Source organism: Stenella coeruleoalba (genome assembly GCF_951394435.1).
Source record: "Stenella coeruleoalba genome assembly, chromosome: 20".
Taxonomy (NCBI): Eukaryota; Metazoa; Chordata; class Mammalia; order Artiodactyla; family Delphinidae; genus Stenella; species Stenella coeruleoalba.
Genome location: NC_137166.1, coordinates 10,578,611 through 10,602,017, shown reverse-complemented (window position 1 = coordinate 10,602,017; position 23,407 = coordinate 10,578,611). Strand labels below are relative to the sequence as shown.

The 23,407-nt window shown below is 41.5% G+C and overlaps 1 protein-coding gene across 1 annotated transcript in view; it reads right to left on the bottom strand.

The window, feature by feature from the left end:
* ADAMTS18 (ADAM metallopeptidase with thrombospondin type 1 motif 18) overlaps positions 1-23,407 on the bottom strand; it is a 157,615-nt gene that overhangs the window by 62,863 nt on the left and 71,345 nt on the right. Inside the window, exons 3-9 of the mRNA XM_079907168.1 lie at positions 19,642-19,924; positions 17,257-17,450; positions 16,906-16,989; positions 15,204-15,363; positions 10,406-10,511; positions 6,717-6,854; positions 4,519-4,672 (exon numbers count right to left, since the gene is read on the bottom strand). Of these exons, the coding sequence (XP_079763294.1) occupies positions 4,519-4,672; positions 6,717-6,854; positions 10,406-10,511; positions 15,204-15,363; positions 16,906-16,989; positions 17,257-17,450; positions 19,642-19,924 (1,119 nt within the window). The remainder of the gene's footprint in view (positions 1-4,518; positions 4,673-6,716; positions 6,855-10,405; positions 10,512-15,203; positions 15,364-16,905; positions 16,990-17,256; positions 17,451-19,641; positions 19,925-23,407) is intronic.

The following is a 23,407-nucleotide window of genomic DNA, read 5'->3' as shown; positions in this document are numbered from 1 at the left end:
GACCTTCCAGAAGGAACACGACCTGGCCAACACTTGATTTTAGCCCAGTGTGATGCACTTCAGATGTCTACCTCCAGAACTGCAGGAAAATAAATTTGAGTTGTTTTAAGTCACTACGTTTGTGGAAATTTATTACAGCAGGCATAGGAAATAAATACTGTCGTTAACACCATTTAGTGGTGAACAGCAATTCCTCTTATAAACTCATTGAGATGAGGAAACTGAGCAAGATACTGACAGTTTCAAGCTGTAAGGTCCCCCAGCTGGTAAGTGGCAAAGGCAGGACTCAAACTGGCCTGATTTCAGAGTCCGGATCCTTGACCATTGCTCTGGACCTGGATGTACCACCGGACCTGGATGTACCACCGGACCTGGATGTACCACCAATGGATGCTAGAAAGCTCTCAACTTCTCCAGGCCTTGGCTGCCTATCTATAAAGGAGCGGGGGGGGGACTTCCTTGGTGGCACAGTGGTTGAGAATCCGCCTGCCAATGCAGGGGACGTGGGTTCGAACCCTGGTCTAGGAAGATGCCACATGCCGCGGAGCAACTAAGCCCGTGAGCCACAACTACTGAGCCTGCGTTCTAGAGCCCGTGAGTCACAACTGCTGAGCCCCCATGCCACAACTACTGAGCCCATGCGCCTAGGGCCCATGCCCCGCAACAAGAGAAGCCACCGCAGTGAGAAGCCCGCGCACCTCAACGAAGAGTAGTCCCTGCTTGCCGCAACTAGAGAAAGCCCGCGCACAGCAATGAAGACCCAACGCAGCCAAAAATAAAAAACTAATTAAAAAAAAGAAAAAAATAAAGGAAGGGGACTGAACCAGATTCCTTCCAGCTCAAAAGGTGGAGTTGCTTTTCAGAATGACATCATTAATGGAATGTCAAAATCATGAATCGCCAAAGTCATTCCATTTTGTTCACCACATTCTACTGACTAAGGTAGAAAGTGAACACATCTATTTTTGGGAAAATAGTAACGATGAGGGAGAATACAAAATGATTTTTGAGGTCACTTGTACTCCTGAAAATTCAATGAACCAGGCAGGCACCTGATTCTCCAAGCATTCCAGTTAACAGACATTTCATGGTTAGAAAATATGGCAAGAACATACTTAGAAATATTTCACAAAAAACGTGTTCCACAGGACTGAGAAAAGAAAACACAAGGAAACGAGAGATACAGGCAGTGAGCCTGGTCTTACGGACCGTAAAATTCTTCTCCCAAAAAGAGAAGGGAAGGACCTCCAGGACACTGCTTGGAAACACCACCAGCAGCAGCAGCCCCAGATAGGCACCACACATGCTATTTCCAAAGCTCGATACGGCTCAGAAGACACAATATGGAAACATTTCCCATGGAAATGGACCTGCTACTGACATTAGTAGAAAGCCTAAGGCAGCCTTCCGACAAAATGAAATGAGGTTCATCATCTCCGTGTGCTCCCATATTGGGTCATAGGTGGGACAAGTTAAGCTGGGAAAAGGATAATCTACATCAAAATGGAGGAAAGGGAGGTAACCATTGAAACACAGCCGCAGTTCGAAAGGCTTTCAGAATTAAATTGTTTTCCCTCTTACAGCCAGGGGAAAGCCATAACCCACACCCGGAGCCCAGGTGGCAGCCACCCAGATGACCCCAGGGTGGACCAAAGCAAAGGAGACCCCCTCATTCCACAGCCAACGCCAAGCCACAGGGCTAAGGAAAGGGGGCAGCTGGAGAAGACCAGGAAAATAAAGCAAAACACAAAAACACAGGGATTCCAGAGTGAAATACGACAGGCTGTATGAACATGTTATTTCTTTTGCGGTGAAGTACAGAAGTCAAACGTAATTATAGCCAACGACATGCTCTGACGACCCGAGAGCCCTCTGAGAAGGCTTCCTTTCAAAGTAAACAGAAATGAGAGTTTGCACTTTTTTGCTTATTCTTCCCTCTTTTTTCCCCCAGCCTATTCATCTAACTTTTCCTTATCTATATAATTCCCTAGTCTTAAGTCATAATTTAAGGGAAAGGAAAATAACCACGGAGACTCCAAAGGTCTCAGGTTGCCTGGATGTGGCTCTTTAAGGAAAGAGTCTCTTTGCAGTATGTTGCTCTGTCCTGTCCCTGTTGGCCACCTTCTCCTGTTGTATTCTAAAGATTGGATGCCCCTTCAGGGGAAGCATGACATACTCAAAACGTTAATGGTCCTTGCATACCAAACTCTATCAAGCGTCTCAAGCTTAACATGTCCAAAACAAAATTCCCCAGCTGTCCCCCCAAATCTGTCCCGTGTTCAGCCTTCTCCAGCTCACTAGCGTTTGCCAAATTAAGATCCACATACCATGGAGGATACACCAAAAAATGTGGATGGTGTATGCATAAACTTTTCTAATGGTTACGCATTTAAATTGCACTAGAAAAATATGCAATCCCATATAAAACTGGCATTTTGGTGGTTATTATTTCTCAGGACTGGACTTTTTTTTTTTTTTTTTTTTGTGGTACGCGGGCCTCTCACTGTTGTGGCCTCTCCCGTTGCGGAGCACAGGCTCCAGACGTGCAGGCTCAGTGGCCATGGCTCACGGGCCCAGCCGCTCCACGGCATGTGGGATCCTCCCGGACCGGGGCACGAACCCGCGTCCCCTGCATCGGCAGGCGGACTCTCAACCACTGCGCCACCAGGGAAGCTCTGGACTTTTATTTTTTTTTAAAGTGAGTTGATTCATAGAAAAGCAACAAGTGAAAAATACTACAGAGATATGGCACCACTAATAAAGGTAATTGTTAAGGACTGAACATTAACGCTGAAGTTTAGGAAACACTGGTGTTAACTAATGAAGAAGAGGAAGCTTAACATCAATGTGGGTGATGCAGCTTGTTTAGCTTCCACCAAGGAAGCTTTTTTTTTTTGTGGCTCTGGGCCAATGGAATACATTCTCTGAGCTCTACTTAAAAAGTGGGTGATAGGGCTTCCCTGGTGGCGCAGGGGTTGAGAGTCCGCCTGCCGATGCAGGCGATGTGGGTTCGTGCCCCGGTCCGGGAAGATCCCACATGCCACGGAGCGGCTGGGCCCGTGAGCCATGGCCGCTGAGCCTGCGCGTCCAGAGCCTGTGCTCCGCAACGGGAGAGGCCACAGCGGTGAGAGGCCCGCGTACCGCAAAAAAATAAAAAAAAAGTGGGTGATCATTCTCACTTCAAAAGGTTTTTGTGAAGATTCAGGAAAAGTAAAGTAAGTCTCTAAGTGGAATGCTTTACGTGGAGCACTCACTTGGCAATTGCTGGGGGTGACGGTGGATGGTGGTGACGGAGGACAGCAGTGATGGTGATAGCGATGGCGGTGGTGCTGCTGATGGTGGTGGTAATGGTAGTGGTGATGGTGGTGGACAAAAAGGAAGAGGGAGAAGAAAGGAGGAGGAGAAGGAATAGGAATAGAGAGGGGAAGAGGAGCTATAAATCTCCAAAATTTCCATGTATCCAGACACCTAGAATTTCCACGTTTCTCTTTGGATACTAGGAATTAACCAACTTAAAAATGATTCTACTTTTTAGGGATGTTGAGATGGTCAGTGATGTAGTTGTCAACCAGTTGGAACCATGCTTCTCTCATTTCTACGTCCTGGACTTTTGCGTCTTCCCATGTATCTTTTTCACAGAAAGGTAAGTCCTTCTTTTTTTTTAATTTTTAATTTTATATCGGAGTATAGTTGATTAACAATGTTGTGCTACTTTCAGGTGTAGAGCAAAGATGAATGGATAAAGAAGATGTGGTATATATACACAATGGAATATTACTCAGCCATAATAAAGAATGAAATAATGCCATTTGTGGCAACATGAATGGACCTGGAGACTATCATACTAAGTGAAGTAAGTCAGACAGAGAAAGACAAATATCATATGATAGCGCTTATATGCGGAATCTAAAAGAAATGATACAAATCAACTTATTTACAAAACAGGTAAGTCTTTCTTGAACGAAAGAGGACACAAAAATTTTGTTAAGACTACTCAAGATACACCTTGATACTCAAAAAAACAAAAGATTACTCAACATACATACAAAAGAAGTGTTAAGATTACTCAAGACACATACAAGAAAAGTTAGCTGCCAATGATCATGGTCCTATTACTGTAAAAGGCATATGTACGTCTTCTGAGGTGGTGATGATCTTATATGAATTACATTAAAAGGGAATATGAAACAATGATAACAAAAACAGTTACGAGCAGTAGGTAAAAGCTACTGTATCTAGATTTACTACTTGTGATAAAATCTTTGTCTACAGAGGAGGAATTTTCTTCCAAGGACGCAGTCAGATGGTATTTAAACCAGGCACGGTCTATAGGGGATAAGCCTGGATAATTCACTGACAGTAAAATTGCCACTTAATTATCACGCCAAACAGATGACATTGTAGAGATAACCCAGACTCTAACCCTTGGCCTCAGCAAACCAAATGTTTATACTTCTGGTAGATACACAGACACGCGATAGAATCTTAACGTACGTTTGAAATCACAAGCAAACGTACCTTCACAAAACCAAGGCTGCATAGCTTGGCTTTGGCTCCGAATTGCCACTTGCATTGTGTGTCAGCGTCATAAATCTGTCCTGGTAGTTGGTCCGGATATTTATACTGTCCTGTTTGCTTGGGCTCATCCACCAGACACCCAGCCTGAGGTGTACTGCAGTGATAACACACCCTCATTAGTTACCATGTCTATCTGTCACCTGGCCACACAAAACAACATACCTCTGAAGGCATTCATGTGAAGAAAAATGTAACATGGCAAAGAAACAGGTACATGCTTAAAGTTAAAAGAGTGAGTCCTGTCCCGTCTAAGAAGATGAAATTTGCACAACTGCAAAGGGTTTTTGTACATGGTACTGGAAGTTATAGCCATCCAGCTTGTGAGGCCTGACCTACTAGGAGATGGGAGAAGTCAGTACATTTGAAAACTTTCCCCAATAGTCTCATTCAACAATGTTCAACAAATTTGTCTGAGTGCCTACTCTGTGGTGAGTATTCAAGTTACAAAATAAACTGGTTAGAGACAGTTACTTGTCTTCAAAGAGTTGAAAGTCACGCTGTGCTTTTTACAGACAATGGGGCAGTGGTCAAAGATGTATTTTACCTCAAGTAATCTTTATGAGCAAAAAACGGAAAAGATTTTGAAACAAATCAGGGAATCAGGAGAAAGGATGTGTTGAGCAAAAAAAAAAAAATCAGTCTTAATGGGATGGATTTTCATAGAAAGCACCTTATCTCCACTTACTTAAATAATTAAACTAGGATGTCACTGAGAGGTAAAACAGTATGGTGGTTACGTGGCATTTTGGAGTCAGACAGATGGGGGTCCTAGTCAACCATGCAATCCAGATCAACTCTTATACATCTCATTACTGACATAATTAGACTTCCATAAGAGTTGTTAACACATCAAGCGAGACAATGTAACCTGCTCACCACGGCGCAGGAAGCATTCAAAGTTAGCTTCTGTTGCTGTGATTATTATTATACACAAAAAAGCATTTAACTATATCATAAAAATGATGGAAGTTCAATCTATACTAAATTGACCTTGATTTATAGTATTTATTGATTTCATTCTCACATGAGATGGAAGAGATAACTTCAGGCCCCGGATCATAAATTTAAAATGAATTAGAAAATCTTCTATGTGCGAAAGTCACATAGCGAGAGGCTTGTCCATTTTTTACTGTCCTTTGGGGCATCATTTGGTTAGACATCCTTCCATTGAATCAGCCTTGCCTGTGTGTATGGCTAATTCTGTAAACATTTGCAAATAATAGGCACTGGCACAAGTTCAAAACAAAAAGTATCAGGGGAATAATGATTCTCAAAGAAACGTGGTTAGTTTCCCTAATATCTGGTCAAAGGGAGATGCGATAAGAACCTGAGTGTTCTTACGAGTCAACATAAACAAGCTATATCTACATACATATAAAATAATACAATACGTGTATGTTTAACCACAACTCTAGTGTTGTAAAATGGTCAAATAGATATAATATTTAAGAAAATCAAAGGAAATGTCCCAGAGTTTCAAGTTTGTGTTCATCATTTACTATGAATCAAATAGTGCTACCTTCCTAACTCCCATTTTACTAATGAAATCTAGGAGTTTTGAGTTATTGAAGGGATTCCACGTAGGTATCATCACGCCCTTTGGACGTCTCTTGGACACTGAGCTAGCTCGTGGCCATTTCAAACAAAATAGCCAATCAACACAGGGCTCCATTCACCGTAACACAAGCACACCATTTCAGCACTTTTAATACTCTTATGACTGAGGTGACTGATCACATTAAAATAATCAGTTACAGTAAAAAGGCAATATATCCAGCAACCTCTGGACTTCATAGAGAGAGAGTTCTAAGCACAGACCATGGAGTCACAACAGACCTAAGTGTGAGGCTTCTGTTGACAACTTACCAGCTATAGACCCTTAAGCACAATGAACCTCCCTAAGACTCAATTTCCTCAACTCTAGAATGAGGATAATAATGGGATCGACGTGAGGATGGAATGGGGCAATATATGAGGAACATTTAGCACAATATTAGACCTTCACTGTATTTCTTCAACAATAATCATGACAATATCATCGTCATCAATCCACCAAGTATTTGTTTTCATGTCTGTTGAGCACCGTTCACGGTCACCACTCCAAACCTGGGAACGCCCCTGGCTCTGGCCTGTGTTACCTGAGGAATTTCTTCAGGTACTGCCGGCTGCACGAGGACCATGAGAACACCCCATTGTTTCCGGTCAGCGTGGGAGACATGATGTTGCCTTCCGCTTTCCTGCAGGGGTTGCCTTCCCCATCGTGAACCATGCCGAAACTACAACACAAAGAAGAAAACAGAAAGCCTTCTGGGAACCCGTTTCCCAAACTATAAGCAGAGGAAGAAAAAGATGTATTGAGAATCAGGGAACCCAAGTGAGGGACAGAGTCACTGAGATTGTAAGAAAAGGGAAAGACAAAACGAGGTACTATCTACTGTTGTAAAATTCATGTGGAAAATTCTAAAGAATGCTAAGGGCTTTTTTATATTATATCTTGGCCACAAAATCAAAGAATGGCATACGTGCTACAGATTTTAAGGGCAAGAAAATTTTGGTCAAGATTTCCAAGTTAAACTAAAATGATGAGACAGTCAAATTCTTTTATTTCAAACAGCAAAAATTTTTTTCTTGCCACCCATATGGAACTGTGGTAAGAAATTTCAGAATGAGTAGGAGGTAAGTACAGACAAAAGCTGATTATACTTGTTTACTGACTCTTTATGCATTAGTGTGACATATAAACTTCTAATGCTGATCACTTTGTTGCGGAAATCACAGACTCTTTATATAATTGAATTCCCCTACCTACAGCCATAAACATCTTTGAAAATTAATAGTTGAATCCATATACTGAAGGCACGTGATGGACTTCTTTTGAATGCATTTTTTGAGAAGACTTTAATTTGGTCTATTTCACCAAAGAAGGTTCTAGCAATAACAGAGTAAAAATAATTTTAGGTGGTTTACCTAGAAATCATATACATTACACCTCAGTGACTCAATGACTCCCAAATCTCCTAACTGGTAGCATAAATGTGACATTAAAGTTTATATGCACATAGAATACACACACCACAGAGACAGAGCTTCCTTCAGGCCATGTTAAATTGGAAGCGGATGGGGAAATAAGCTTCTTTGGTCATCTCCAAAAAATTCAGGGCCCAAAAAGCTTTTTCTGACTTCTCTCTGGAGGTAGAGAATGGAGGGATACCAATTTATCATCGATTTAGATTGTTCTTAGCCTAATTATTTAGAGGAGTAAAATGTGTCTCTTAAGAACATATTTTTAAGAGGCAGGTAGGATTTCTGTGGAAATAAGCATGCTACTCTGATATAATAACTTATCAATATAGCCATCCTTCGAAGGTAGCCTATTCCAAATAAACAACTGTATTATAACCATAGATATGATCCTATTGTGACCCATGTCTGCAAACTAGCTATTTTCCCATCATTCCTCCCAATTTATCAGGCAAGGAATGGTAGGATGGTGGTATACTGTGGTCCTATCAGTGAGTACCCCAGGGCTTTAGAGGTGACAGATTCACACATAGGTATTAAGTAACCTCAAAACACACTCGGGGGAAAGCATTTTCCCATCCTCCACTTTGCCCAATTCAGTTCATCGTTGTACCTAACCAGGAAACTAAGGGAGTTTGTTTGGGAGACACTCTAAAAATATTTGTGAAAGTCAAAAGCAGAAGGAAATTTACATGTAAAGCACCACAGGAAAGGGTAAGAATCACAGAAATGGGGATAAGGTGGGGAGAGATCAAAGCCATTACTCTAAGAGGAGAAGGTCATTAAATCGGCATTTCACTGTAGTTTTACGGACATAAGAAAACCAAGTTTGAATTGAATTTTGAACTTGAAATTTCTTAATTTTCTAATTTACTTTGATTTAACACCCTTTTAGAAGATAACATGCGTTTTCTTTAGCACATGTCAAAAGTCTTGTCAAAATCTCATGAATTGTCTGTTTCAAAATGTAACTCTGTTAGGCCATGTTATTTAGAATTTGAGTAGGTACTTTCCATTATATCTGTTCTTCCTGCTACCCCTGACTCTCCTCACCCCACCTGGAGAATGTCTTTGGTTTTCCTTACTAATGTGTTGGATTTTGATTTTGGTAACTTTAACTCATGACCAAAGATGATTACATTTTTTAAAGGCCAATACGTTTTTTTTTTTAATTTATTTATTTTTAATTTATTTATTTTTGACTGCATTGGGTCTTCGTTACTGTGCGCAGGCTTTCTCTAGTTGTGGCGAGTGAGGGCTACTCTTTGTTGTGGTGTGTGGGCTTCTCACTGCGGTGGCTTCTCTTGTTGCGGAGCACGGGCTCTAGGTGCGTGGGTTTCAGTAGTTGTGGCACGCAGGCTCAGTAGTTGTGGCTCGCGTATTCCAGAGCGCAAGCTCAGTAGTTGTGACACACAGGCTTAGTTGCTCCGCAGCATGTGGGATCTTCCCGGACCAGGGATCGAACCCATGTCCCCTGCATTGGCAGGTGGGTTCCCAACCACTGTGCCACCAGGGAAGTCCCTAAAGGCCAATACTTTTTTTTTTTTTTTTTTTTTTTTTTGCGGTACGCGGGCCTCTCACTGTTGTGGCCTCTCCTGTTGTGGAGCACAGGCTCCGGACACGCAGGCTCAGCGGCCATGGCTCACGGGCCTAGCCGCTCCACGGCATGTGGGACCTTCCCAGACCAGGGCATGAACACGTGTCCCCTGCATCGGCAGGCGGACTCTCAACCACTGCGCCACCAGGGAAGCCCAAGGCCAATACTTTTTTAAAAGTGAGAGACTGGTTCATGTGGACCTCATGCTGGTGAGACAAATTTAGATATTTTATTTTCTGCACTTATCAGGGACCTTGTGCCTAATGGGCATTTTTGCACCACTGTTCCAATAAAATTGGTTCATTCATATCTTGCTATAAAAGCAGTTGTGCATAGATATAAAATGCTGGGTGACTGTTGGATAACAGTAATGGTCAAGATTCAAATTTTCTGAAGATAATAAATAGCTCACAAGACACACTAATACCAAAATAGCAAAATATAAATCATAGTTGCAAAACAGATCGCGTTTGCTTTTATTTTTAAGTCAGAAATTAACTAATGCTCTGAAAACGAGCATTCAGTATAAATGCTGAATACAAGACACACATACATACACTCCTAAACTCATACACCCTCTGAGACAGTCATTTTGTGAAGCAGTATGCTTATTCCAATATAGATGCTACAGCTTAAATAATGTGAAAATTCTCTGTAGAACTGTATGTGTACAGGTTATATGCTTCATAAAATACATTCATCTCATTACTCTTAGGTTTCTTATTCCTCCTTTCTAACCCTATTCTCACAAAAGAATTAAATTAAAAGAATATTAAGGACACGCAAGGACACCGAGGAAAAGAATATCCAGCATACACAAAAGTTTTTAAACAATTAACATGTCATTACATTCTAGGAATTGACATGTCCCCATGACTATTTCTGTAGTATAATGAACTAAAAGTATCTTTACTGCCGCAAAACTTGGAAGAAAATAAACACATGCCTAAATGACCAGCGGATCCATTAGATAACTCGCAGTTCCTTTATGCACACAATGTACCATTGAGTAGCTATCAAATGTTCTTATCAAAAGCCTCAACAATGACTGGCCTTCGATTGAGCCCTCCTTAGAGTCAAGTACTACTCTAAGCTTTATACAAGATTTATCCTATTGATTCTACCCAGGTCAATAATAATCATTAGAGGAATGTCAATGAATCACCCAACTGGTTTTCATATAAAGTGGTGTATCAAGGGGTCACTTACTTGTGCCCTGACTCATGAGCGATGGTGAAGGCCAGGCCAAGTCCCGTGTCCTCATTGATGGTACAACTTCGGTACTTACTGCACATCCCACTGATGGGAGCAAACCCTGTTGAAAGAGCAATTTCAAACCCAAATTCAAAAGGAACACACACAGATACCTGATCATTTCTGATGCCCTCAAAATGTTCTGTACAGTTTTAGTTCAAAGGATTAATGTATTTTCTTTTTTTGGTAGAAAAACACTAAAGGTGTTTTACGCCTCTCTGTTCTCTCTAAATAGATAAGAGTAGGACTTAATACTTTCTTGCTTTTAAAAGATATTGTCATCAACTGACCCTCCTAACAACTGTATGAAGGCAGTATGAGTATTGTAATTCCCATTTTATATACAGGATGGATAGCAAGTCACAGGGTATTTATATGCCTGATCTAAGCTCATTATTTGGGTCAGAACAATTGCTAAAATGACAGCTAAACCTATGTAAAAAAGTCACTTAACGGTAGTATTAGCATCAAAGCTCAAGGTATATTTTCTAAGAGAAAACGAGGTATATTTTCTAAGAGACGCACCCTCATTTTTTTCTAAAGCAGATAACATGGAAAGGCCTAAAGAGTGTTAGCAGATTAACTTTATTTTTCTCCTAGGAGCAGTTATAAAATCATTCCAGCCTGTTCTCGAGTTTATCTTGAACTACGTTATAGTGTTGAATGCCTTTCTTCCCAAGTGTGGGTCTTCATAACTAGGAGAACAAGGATATGTACCCAAGAGTATGAAATATATGCTTGTGAATTGACTGCTTCCACCTTGCTGCTATGATGTAAGTGGGGTCATCTGGTAAACCTAATGTATAGGCAGGCAAACATCGTGCATGGCACCATCATCATCAATGCTAAATAAATGGCAGTTAAATACCATACACTGTCCTATATGCCTCGTGTACATCTACGTGTGCATAATTATATATTAGAAACTGAGGCTCAGAAAGGTGAATTAATTTGCGCAAGATCTCACAGTCATAAACTCTAGACTCAGGATTTAAGTGCAGACATATTCGAAGTCAACACCCATGTTCTTTGCAATAGGACATGCTGCTTTAAATAAGTGACTTGTACACCAGTTGTTAGGGTTATGTCCTGACATGACTGTACTTGTTTCTCCAAGCCTTTCCGTATATTTTGGTCTCTGACTGACTGATAAAACTACCTCTTCTCAGAATCCCTCTTCAAAACAGCAACAATGCACTGGGCTATCAAATGTCACTTTGCAAATTCCAAGCTCAGAATATGACTGAATGTATACCACCTCCATCATACAAACCCAACCTATGGAACAATACCCCAAACGGTTGATTCTCAGTCATGCACCGTGTTTTGAAGACTGTGATTAATGGCGAACTATTAAAATAAACTTATTTTATAGGACATAATACAGGCATTACAGAGAATTTTTTTAACATCTTTATTGGAGTATAATCGCTTTACAATGGTGTGTTAGTTTCTGCTTTACAACAAAGTGAATCAGTTATACATATACATATGTTCCCATATCTCTTCCCTCCCTCCCTCCCACCCTCCCTATCCCACCCCTCTAGGTGGTCACAAACCACCGAGCTGATTTCCCTGTGCTATGTGGCTGCTTCCCACTAGCTATCTATTTTACGTTTGGTAGTGTATATATGTCCATGCCACTCTCTCACTTTGTCACAGCTTACCCTTCCCCCTCCCCATATCCTCAAGTCCATTCTCTAGTAGGTCTGTGTCTTTATTCCTGTCCTGCCCCTAGGTTCTTCATGATCTTTTTTTTTTTTCTTAGATTCCATATATATGTGTTAGCATACGGTATTTCTTTTTCTCTTTCTGACTTACTTCGCTCTGTATGACAGACTCTAGGTCCATCCACGTCTCTACAAATGACCCAATTTCGTTTCTTTTTATGGCTGAGTAATATTCCATTGTATATACGTGCCACCTCTTCTTTATCCATTCATCTGTCGATGGACACTTAGGTTGCTTCCAAGTCCTGGCTACTGTAAATAGAGCTGCAATGAACATTTTGGTACATGACTCTTTCTGAATTATGGTTTTCTCAGAGTATATGCCCAGTAGTGGGATTGCTGGGTCGTATGGTAGTTCTATTTGTAGTTTTTTCAGGAACCTCCATACTGTTCTAAATAGTGCCTGTATCAGTTTACATTCCCACCAACAGTGCAAGAGGGTTCCCTTTTCTCCACACCCTCTCCAGCATTTATTGTTTCTAGATTTTTTGATGATGGCCATTCTGACCAGTGTGAGGTGATATCTCATTGTAGTTTTGATTTGCATTTCTCTAATGATTAATGATATTGAACATTATTTCATGTGTTTTTTGGCAATCTGTATATCTTCTTTGGAGAAATGTCTACTTAGGTCTTCTGCCCATTTTTGGATTGGGTTGTTTGTTTTTTTTGATATTGAGCTGCATGAGCTGCTTGTAAATTTTGGAGATTAATCCTTTGTCAGTTGCTTCATTTGCAAATATTTTCTCCCATTCAGAGGGTTGTCTTTTGGTCTTGTTTATGGTTTCCTTTGCTGTGCAAACGCTTTTAAGTTTCATTAGGTCCCAATTGTTTATTTTTGTTTTTATTTCCATTTCTCTAGGAGGTGGGTCAAAAAGGATCTTGCTGTGATTTATGTCATAGAGTGTTCTGCCTATGTTTTCCTCTAAGAGTTTGATAGTGCCTGGCCTTATATTTAGGTCTTTAATCCATTTTGAGTTTATTTTTGTGTACGGTGTTAGGGAGTGTTCTAATCTCATACTTTTACATGTACCTGTCCAGCTTTCCCAGCACCACTTATTGAAGAGGCTGTCTTTTCTCCACTGTATATTCTTGCCTCCTTTATCAAAGATAAGGTGACCATATGTGCGTGGGTTTTTTCTCCACTGTATATTCTTTGCTCCTTTATCAAAGATAAGGTGACCATATGTGCGTGGGTTTATCTCTGGGCTTTCTATCCTGTTCCATTGATCTATATTTCTGTTTTTGTGCCAGTACCATACTGTCTTGATTACTGTAGCTTTGTAGTATAGTCTGAAGTCAGGGAGCCTGATTCCTCCAGCTCCATTTTTCATTCTCAAGATTGCTTTGGCTATTTGGGGGTCTTTTGTGTTTCCATACAAATTGTGAAATTTTTTGTTCTAGTTCTGTGAAAAATGCCAGTGGTAGTTTGATAGGGATTGCATTGAATCTGTAGATTGCTTTGGGTAGTAGAGTCATTTTCACAATGTTGATTCTTCCAATCCAAGAACGTGGTATATCTCTCCATCTATCTGTATCATCTTTAATTTCTTTCATCAGTGTCTTATAATTTTCTGCATACAGGTCTTTTGTCTCCTTAGGTAGGTTTATTCCTAGATATTTTATTCTTTTTGTTGCAATGGTAAATGGGAGTGTTTTCTTAATTTCACTTTCAGATTTTTCATCATTAGTGTACAGGAATGCCAAAGATTTCTGTGCATTAATTTTGTATCCTGCTACTTTACCAATTACAGAGAATTTGAAAAATACAAAATATAAAAAATTCTAAAAGTCCAATCTACTTTTTTTTTAAACAAACTTATTTTATTTATTTATTTTTGGCTGTGTTGGGTCTTCGTTGCTGTGCGCGGGCTTTCTCTAGTTGCGGCATGCAGGTTTCTCATTGAGGTGGCTTCTCTTGTTGCAGAGCATGGGCTCTAGGCACTCGGGCTTCAGTAGTTGTGGCTCGCTGGCTCAGTCATCGTGGCTCGCGGGCTCTAGAGCACAGGGTCAGTAGTTGTGGCGCACGGGCTTAGTTGCTCCGCGGCATGTGGGATCTCCCTGGACCAGGGTTCGAACCCGTGTCCCTTGCATTGGCAGGTGGATTCTTAACCATTGTGCCACCAGGGAAGCCCATTAAAGTCTAATCTACTTTTATCTTTAAGATATTATGAAGGAGTATAAAGCACTTCAAGGAAAAATATATTTTGAGGAAAAAATGGGAGTAAATCATGTAAACTTTTCTCAGTACCCCCAAATTTTTACCATCAATCTGGACTATCAGTTGTGTCTGAAAAATATGGTTCCCACTGCCTGTTTTAGTAAAGGAAGTTTTATTGGAACACAGCCATGCTCACTTGTTTACATACTGTCTTTTTCACTAATACAGCTGAAGTGAGTAGTTTCAACAGAGCTTATGCGACACACGCAAAGCCTAACATATTTACTGTCTTGCCCTTTACAGAAAACATTTGCCCACCCCGATCTAGATGAGCATCAATTCATTTAAAAAAATTGTTGAATTCCTACTGTATGCAACAGACTATACTAGAAAATATAATATAGATGTGAAAGATAGAGTTCTAATTCACTGTCTTGTACAAATATGGAAGAGCTGAGTGCTTCAAAGTTCAAGTAACTTTCTAAAAGAAGCGTGCTACCTAGGGGCATAGCTGAATGCCACGGAGACCAGTCAAATTCTTTTCAGCTATCCAGTTCTGCCGTCAAGATGCTTATGGAATAACCTACAACTTGTGTAGTTACATGACAATTTATCTCATGCCTAAAGGATCATCAAAAGGTTTAAAGAAAAACACAACAGGAATAAAGTAAAGGGGTTCCCATTCCACACTGAGTTCAGTTAAAAAGAACAATATTCAGCAGAGGGTACAATGAAGATACTCCACAATTTGCAGATTAAGTCTCCTTATTAAGAAACCTGAGGGCCACCCACCCAATGGAAAGTTTCCAGACTGTGTTTTTAGCTAACATGGGTGTGCATGAAGCATTTGCTCATATCATACCTAGAGTGTCACATGGTTCGTTCTTCCAGGAACAGATATCAAATCCCGTGAGTAAGATGGCGTGGTCATGCCTCTTCCCATTCTTTCCAATGAGGGCAGACTGCCACTGACAAAAACTATTCAGAGATTGGTCCGCATGATGGTTGATCAATAATCCTCCCTATGGGAAACCCACACAAATTAAAGTGTGAATTTGTCACAGAGATGAGAATGTTGCATCATTCCATCTGTACAGGCAAACACAGAAGTATCTTGTTTCTGGGGGAAGGGTCAGCAGAGGAAAACATTTGGGCTAAGGCTGGACATACTGGTGTTAAAAAAAAAAAAACTATTTTGGGTAAATGCTCACAGTATTGCTAGTTACTACAGAGTTTCAGTAGTGGGCTTTACGACCAACTGTGTTTCTACAACAAAGAAACTGGCATCAGTTAGAAACACCTCTGTTCATCTCACGCTGGTACCATATTTATAGAACGGTTATTACTTTTCGAACATAATTATTAATTAATGGGGATAAAGTTCCATGGCTTCTTCAACAAAGCATGAGGACGGTACTGACCACAGCTTGTTTACCCCTATGTCAAAATTTCCAGCCAAAGGGCTCGGCACATCATAGGTTACAATCCGTCAACCGATAAAATGAAAGCTCGCTGAATGGATGAAGAAACAAATAGCCACAATATTCTAAAGGGTAAGAAAGGACCTAGTCTTCAAATAATTTTTATCAAAATGTTTTCTCAGAACTATTGACTTGGGTCAAATTGAGGGTTTTTAGGCAAAATCTTTAATTATCAGTGAATTAGGAGGTTGCTGTCTTTGAGTCCTCGGGCGAAGTGTGAGTGGTAAGTTAGAGAGAAGGGTCTCCCGAACAACACACACCTTTTCTGCCCTTCCAAAATTCTAAGAATAATTTGATACGTTGTTAACCTCTGTAGCGCTATAGACCTGGGCAGTTAGGTTCATTTTTGTCTGGTCTCTGACTCTCTGCTTTGTCCATTCATTACTGGAGTTACAGATGGAGAGGAAAAGCCTCAGGGGACTTAAAAATAGTTGTATTGGTAATCCCCACCTCAGAAAATACAGTTTCAACATCAAAACGCTACAAAGCAGTAGGCGCCATGCAACTTAACACATTATTATATGTTCTGTCTTGCATCTCACTGTAAGCAGGTCAAGGGCAGTTAAATATTCCTTGTTCAGTTTCTGTAGTACCTAAGGTGGTTGGTTTTGGGAGACAGTAGGTTTACCACCAGAATTTTCAGATGACTTATTTCCAGTATATTTTCAAAATACCCTTTGTACCTACCCAGCATCTCCAACTTACAAAATCCAGCTAACTTTTAAAGCTCTTACCAAATGCACTTTCCTTGTGAAGCTTCCATAATATTTATATAACGTAATATCCATACTTTACTTTTGTATTCATATTATATATGCACATTTAATCATATTGGATATCACCGTATATTGAAAACTATATATTGCATATATATTTTGTTTGTTTATATATAAATAATTATTTTGTGATGTTTTAGAATTTAAATGCACAACGCTATCAGATTGTACTTTCCTTGAGGGTAATTTGAAATTTTCCAATTTGAACTTCTAATGACAATGACATGGGTTGGCACACAGTAGGTGTTCAATAAGTGTATTCTGAATGGCAGGATGAATGATGAAGTAAATGAGGTTTGGCACTTACAGGTTCTTGTTCCAGAAGAATGAGGCTGACTACAACTATGTTTATATCACTTCCAATGGTCCCATCTTTAAAGAGGCTGGAAACCTGTTGGAACAAATTGAAATCAAACAAAAGTGAAAGAAACAAAATTTGAAAATTTCCAAAACTGCCAGGGGAGATCAGACATATATATGAGCATGTATGTTTTGATTTTACCAAATACATGTAGGTATGAAGCCAATTTCCTCCAAATTTAATTTTTTTCAATAAAATCATGTGGCTACACCTGCTATTCAACCCATGTGAGGGAATTCCATGATTCTTAGCTATCTTGGAGAGGCAGGGGGTTGGGGTCCTGACAATCCCCCTTACCATGTTCATGACCGTGAGAATGTACGTGGTGACGTTGGCCTTGCCATGCTTTTCCACCATTTTCTTATCTGCTACCACAAGGGTTTCCACGTTTAGGCCTTTGTGTGACTTTCCAGCTGATCTTCTGGGCCGCCCTGCGCTCCCGTATTCATCAAACATGAGATAGGTATCCTCTGTGGGAGGCTTAGGGGCATCTACAAGGAACAGAAGAGCATTTGGAGAGCTATCAGCAGAGATCATCCAGGGGAGACAGACAGAAATCTAAACAAGGGGAGGAGAGAGACCATGTAACCAACACTTCACTCATCTCCTGATAAATGATGCCACTGGTACCTGTCCTGGGGCTATGGACCTAATCTATGGTCAAGAGAGATTCTTTCAAAAGAAGGTTGGATGGATGGATGGATGGACGGACAGATGGATGGACAGATGGATTCAGTAACTCAAAAATGTTCTTCTAAAGAGTCAAAGAAAACAAGCTACAATTCTAGTTGGAAGAGTGGGTCAAGAAAAATCAGTATGGTGGGAAGGAAATGCTCATTTTATTTTATTGCTAAGAAACTGCAGAAACAAGACATTATCCTTTGCTTCTGAATTCATTATCACACTTTGTATATTATTTTCTAAATAAAATTTAGACATATGTATCCTGTAGAACACTGCCCATGTTCTTGTTTCATCAACACAAACTTTAATGTAGCACAAAATAAGTGGTCAATAAGGGCTCTTTGACCGGATATTAATTTAGCTGCTGGGGAGACAGCACAGTCAGAAGTGATATTTAAAATTAATACTTTGTAACAGATAAGGTACAGGCATGGATACTGGCCCCAGTCTCTGAGCAGAGACCCGGAAGTACCCGTTGGATTAAGCACGACCCCTTTAGTTAATGGGCTGTGACAGTTCGAAGGGTTGCTGGGAAGGAAAATGCATTTGAAAAGCTCAGGACAGTATGTACTACTAATATAGATATATTTTAATACTTTAACAACTGGTATAGTCATTATAGTGAAGTCAACGCTCCCCAGAGAGAAATTAAAACATCAAATCATTGAGAGTTAGATTTAAAACCTCAAGTACACCATTTTGATAAATGACTGTGAGTTTGTTTCCTCATCAATGAAAAGAGTATAATATCCAACCATAAGGTTGCTCTAAAGATTAGCTTTTACATCTCATATCAAATACATATCACTGCCACTATAAATATCATTACTATCGTTAATTAACGCCACTACTAGTATAAATTCATGCCAAATAGATGTTCTTTAAAAAGGATGTTTCAGTTACACCCAAATCCCCAAAACCAATTAAAATGGTAGAAAGAGTCTTGCATCTTCCTCCTGATCAGCACGGCAGGGATACCACTTCCTCTTCTCCGTGGACATCACCTGGCCGCTCTGTCCAACTGGCTAGTCATGTGCTGCTTACGGCTCCTGAGACTTTGAAATGGGGCTGGCACCACTGAAGGAACCAAATTTTTAATTTTATTGAATTTTTATTCATTTTGCTTTACACTTAAAAAGTAATATTTGTTTCAGCTGTTGAAAACCTTAAGCATATATGGAACAGTCTGACTATGTAAGTCTACTTTTAAACTTGAACTTGAAATTTTATGAAATCGAGATACAGATGAAGTATTTCTAGTGAGAATTTATTGTCTGATTTGAAATTGTTCTCGAAGTGTTAAATAAATAGATTTCCAAAACTTAATATGAAAAAAGAATATAAAATACTTCATTTTAATTTGTTTTCATTGATTATATTGATGACATGTTGAGATATTTTGTATATACTGTGTTAAATATATTATTAATATTAATTTACCCACTTAAACATTTTTTAATGTGGGATTTAAAAAATGTAAAATTACATTTGGGGCAGGTGTTATACTTCTATTGGACACTGCTGGTCTGAAAAATGCAGACGGTTGGGCCCGGGTCACAAACCAAGTCCAAGGGTCCTTATGTTTCATCGCCACCTCCAATCAGGTGCCAGCATTCTTGTTAACTGGGAAGTCTTTCCCTCAAATCCTCAAAAGGAACACCCAACCACACCTGGGAATTCACCTCTGATTTCTTTCATCATTTGGAAGACTGGGTCCTTTTCTCACGGGTACAGAAACTAGAATAATATTGGGACCTTCGACTAAAAAGTAAAAGATGTTAAAAGAGGAAAATAAATCTTTCTAGTTTAACTTAGAAAAAAATGATCACCCAGTTTTTGTCTGACAGGGATGATTTATGGTTCATCTCCAAGATTAATTTCAGTGGGGGCTTAGTGCAGCCCAATTTTAACCTGCAAAGTCAGCACACCCAGTGGCACTTGGGAAAACCTGTCGAGGGCCCAGAGAGGAACAGAACAAGAAAAAGTTTCCTTACATACATTTCTTGCGTCGTCCACAAAAATGCTGCTTTTGCAACCTTCCGTGGTGATGTTTTCTTTCTGGACTCCAAGATGTGTGGGGAGTGCGACTTGGGGGGTGAGCAGCAGAGTTCCCGCTGGAGCTCAGGTAGCCATGGCAACGCTGGACCTTCTCCTCCGCCGTCCTTTTGTATAGCACGTGAGGATGGTGGCCTGCAGGGGAGCTGTAGTTGTGTTCCTGGGCCAGGAGCTGAGGTAATGGCGAGATGAGGAATTCATTTCTTCGTGTCCTTATGAGACCTGACTAAAAAGCCAGACACAAAGAAAACATTAAGGATACCGCGCATCCCTTTTTTGATGTGTTGATTTTCAGCAGCTGTCTATCGGCTTCTTCCCGTATGCAGGCACTGCGCTAAATGCTTGGCGTGTATCATGTCGTTTTATTTGCACCATGAACAGTGGCAACTGTTATTACCCCCATTTTACAGATGAGAAAACTTAGGCTAAGACAGTAAGTAGGAAAGCTAGTACTGGCACCCAGAATTCTCCACCTACTGGAGCAGAACTGTTAACTACTATTCCAGGCTGCCAGGCTTGATGTTTGGGACTCAAGGGCTAAGCCATGTCACATCCTGGGAGTCTCCACATCTAGGACATGGCAGACACTGCGGTAAACACAGGACAGAGTGATGAGCTGAAAAACAGCCCCACCCTGAAAGAGCTTATAGTGTAGACAGTGAAAACAAAGACATTCCATCTTGATTTCATAAGCGCTCGACAAAAGTAGCAAGGATTGCAAAGTGAGAGATTATCGCTTATCTCCAAGTAGAGGTCTGGGGAATCCAATGGGTTGCACCATCACGAAGAGACATATCTGCTAAACTGAGAGGAAAGAGGGGACTGGGGCGAGCCCATCCAATCACAACGTCACTTTCAGGCTCATGGCACAATACGTCTACCTTTGTACCTGATATTTTGGCCACAGCACACCCCTGCCTTGTCCCCAGAACGCTTCGTGCTCTCTCTTCTCTGCATTTGGCTTAGAATTTCCCTGATCTCCAGGCGCTGCTATGGAAAGTGTAGTCTGTGGACCGGCAGCTCCAGCCTCACCCGGGGGTCTGGTTAGAAATGTAGACTCTTAGGTCTCTCCCCAGACCTGCGGACTCAGAATCTACGTTGTACGTAGATCCCGGGTGATTTATCTGCCTGTTAACGTTTGCAAAGCACTGACACAGGCCAGCAATTCTTAAACTTTGCTGAACATAGGAAACGCCTGCAGATCTAAATACACACACACACACACACACACACACACAGAGTCACTCACTCCCAGACAAAATCCCATACCATCAAAAACCAAATCTCTTGTGACTCATGTATCACAAATTTTTTTAACTGCTCCAAGGATGACACCAAAGTACAGAGTTTGTGACCCAGTGCTTCAGGTCCCACCTTCTTCATGTGCAAAATGGGGAGAATTCTTCCTGCCCTGACCACCTTTCAAGGGGAGATAAAATAACCATTGCAGAAGCCCTTTAAACACTCTCAATCCCAGCAGTTTGGATGACTGACAATAATGAGTGAGTGAATCAACCCACATTCACTGAGCGCCAGCGAGGTGCCAGGCATTCAGGTAACTGCGAGCACATAGCTGTCCAGGACATACGCACACACAGCATGCAGTTTACTGGGGAGCCAGACACGTAAATATTCAAGGACGTAAGGGGGTGTCAGGGTGAGGGCAGGTTACCAAGGGAACACAGAGGCGTGTGTGGGGTGGACGGGTGGCATCAGAGGGGCTGTCCCCAGACCTTATTTTAACCCTCTGTCATGATTCAGTTTCTCACTCCTTATAGGAGTCCCAGAATGTGTGATGTGGTCCTGATTTTCCTTCCACGTCAGAAGTCGGCTGCCTTCTTAAAGACTGTCTTACGAGGACTTCCCTGGCGGTCCAGTAGTTAAGACGTCGCGCTTCCACTGCAGGAGTCGCGGGTTCGATCCCTGGTCAGGGAACTAAGACCCTGCATGCCTCGTGGCGTGGCCAACCCCCCCCCCCCCCACACACAAAACCAAGCCAAAAGAAAACAAACAAAACAACAAAGACCGTCTTATGGTCGGCAGCACCAGCCTGATGCTTTCCTGCGTTCAGAAAACACACTGAGCATCTAATTCACAGCCCTGTTCTAGGCACCGGCACAAAGAGGCACAAAGTCATGAAGCAGTTCACATTCCTGCCGTCATAGAGATGATGGGAGAATCAACTGGCAACAAAATTTAAAGAAGTGAAATCTCACGATCCCAGAAATCCTGCCCACCCACCGTACCTTACTTAGGCTGTACCTCAGAGCAGCCCGTCCCCCGCCACCAGCCCAGTGCCAGGCTGGCAGATACTTTCATCCTTCATTTGCACACTTGCCATTGAATCTTCCAAATCCCCCATCTTCTCCAACATGGTCTCCTGACATTGGCCAGTGTCCTCGGCCAACATGAATCAACTCACTTCATGCGCCCTGGTATTCATCTCAAATCCGAATCCCTTTTCCTGGCCCACGAATCTCTCCACCATCTGCTTACTTTGGAGGCTGGCAGCTGTGCCTGTCCCCTCTCCTTCATACCATCCTGAAGAGGACACGTCTTTGACTTTTTCTTTTGGCTGTGTTGGGTCTTTGTTGCTGCGCGCAGGCTTCCTCTAGTTGCGGGGAGCAGGCGCTGCTCTTGGTTGCTGTGCGCGGGCTTCTCACTGTGGTGGCTTCTCTTGTTGCGGAGCACGGTCTCTAGGTGCACAGGCTTCAGTAGTTGTGGCACACAGGCTCAGTAGCTGTGGCGCACGGGCTTAGCTGCTCCGCGGCACGTGTGATCTTCCCGGACCAGGGATCAAACCCGTGTCCCCTGCATTGGCAGACGGATTCTTAATCACTGCGCCACCGGGGAAGCCCCAGAGCATTTACTTTTATAAGGGAAAAGTCCATGTGTCGGGGGCCTCCCTCTTTTACCAGGAAGGAGAGGTTGACTAAATCTCTAGAAATTCTTATCAACTGAGAAGTTTCTGCCTTAAACCTGTGTCTGCGTAACAGCCATACCCTTGTTTACTGGGCTTTGCCTGATAGGCTCCCACAGCTAGAGGTGGTATTTAAGGGTGCGGGGATGGCTTCGGCCTTTGGGGGGAGTTACTCAGCTTGCCTAGGCATCTCCCTGCACACAGGAGGTATCCTTGTTACTAAATGTCTATTTGTTTTCTCCTGTTAATCTCTCCTTTATTACAGTTGGGGGCGTGGTCTTAGCCAAGAACCTAAAAGGGTAAAGAGAAAATTCCTTTCCTTGCCTACACACTCTTTTTTTTTTCCTTAACATCTTTATTGGAGTATAATTGCTTTACAACAGCTTGCGTCAGTTTCTGCTGTTTAACAAAGTGAATCAGCTATACATATGCATATATCCTCATATCTCCTCCCTCTTGCGTCTTCCTCCCACCTTCCCTATCCCACCCCTCTAGGTGGTCACAAAGCACTGAGCTGATCTCCCCGTGCTATGCGGCTGCTTCCCACTAGCTAGATATTTTTCATTTGGTCGTGTATATATGTCCATGCCACTCTCTCACTTCGTCCCAGCTTACCCTTCCCCCTCCCCGTGTCCTCAAGTCCATTCTCTACGTCTGCGTCTTTATTCCTTGCCTACACACTCTTAACCGAGTTCACACACCCTTTTCCATTCCTCTGCCAACTTCTTCCTCCACAGACTCACTTGCTTGGCCTTCTGATGCTCTTTGCTTCGTCTTAGATTCAATACC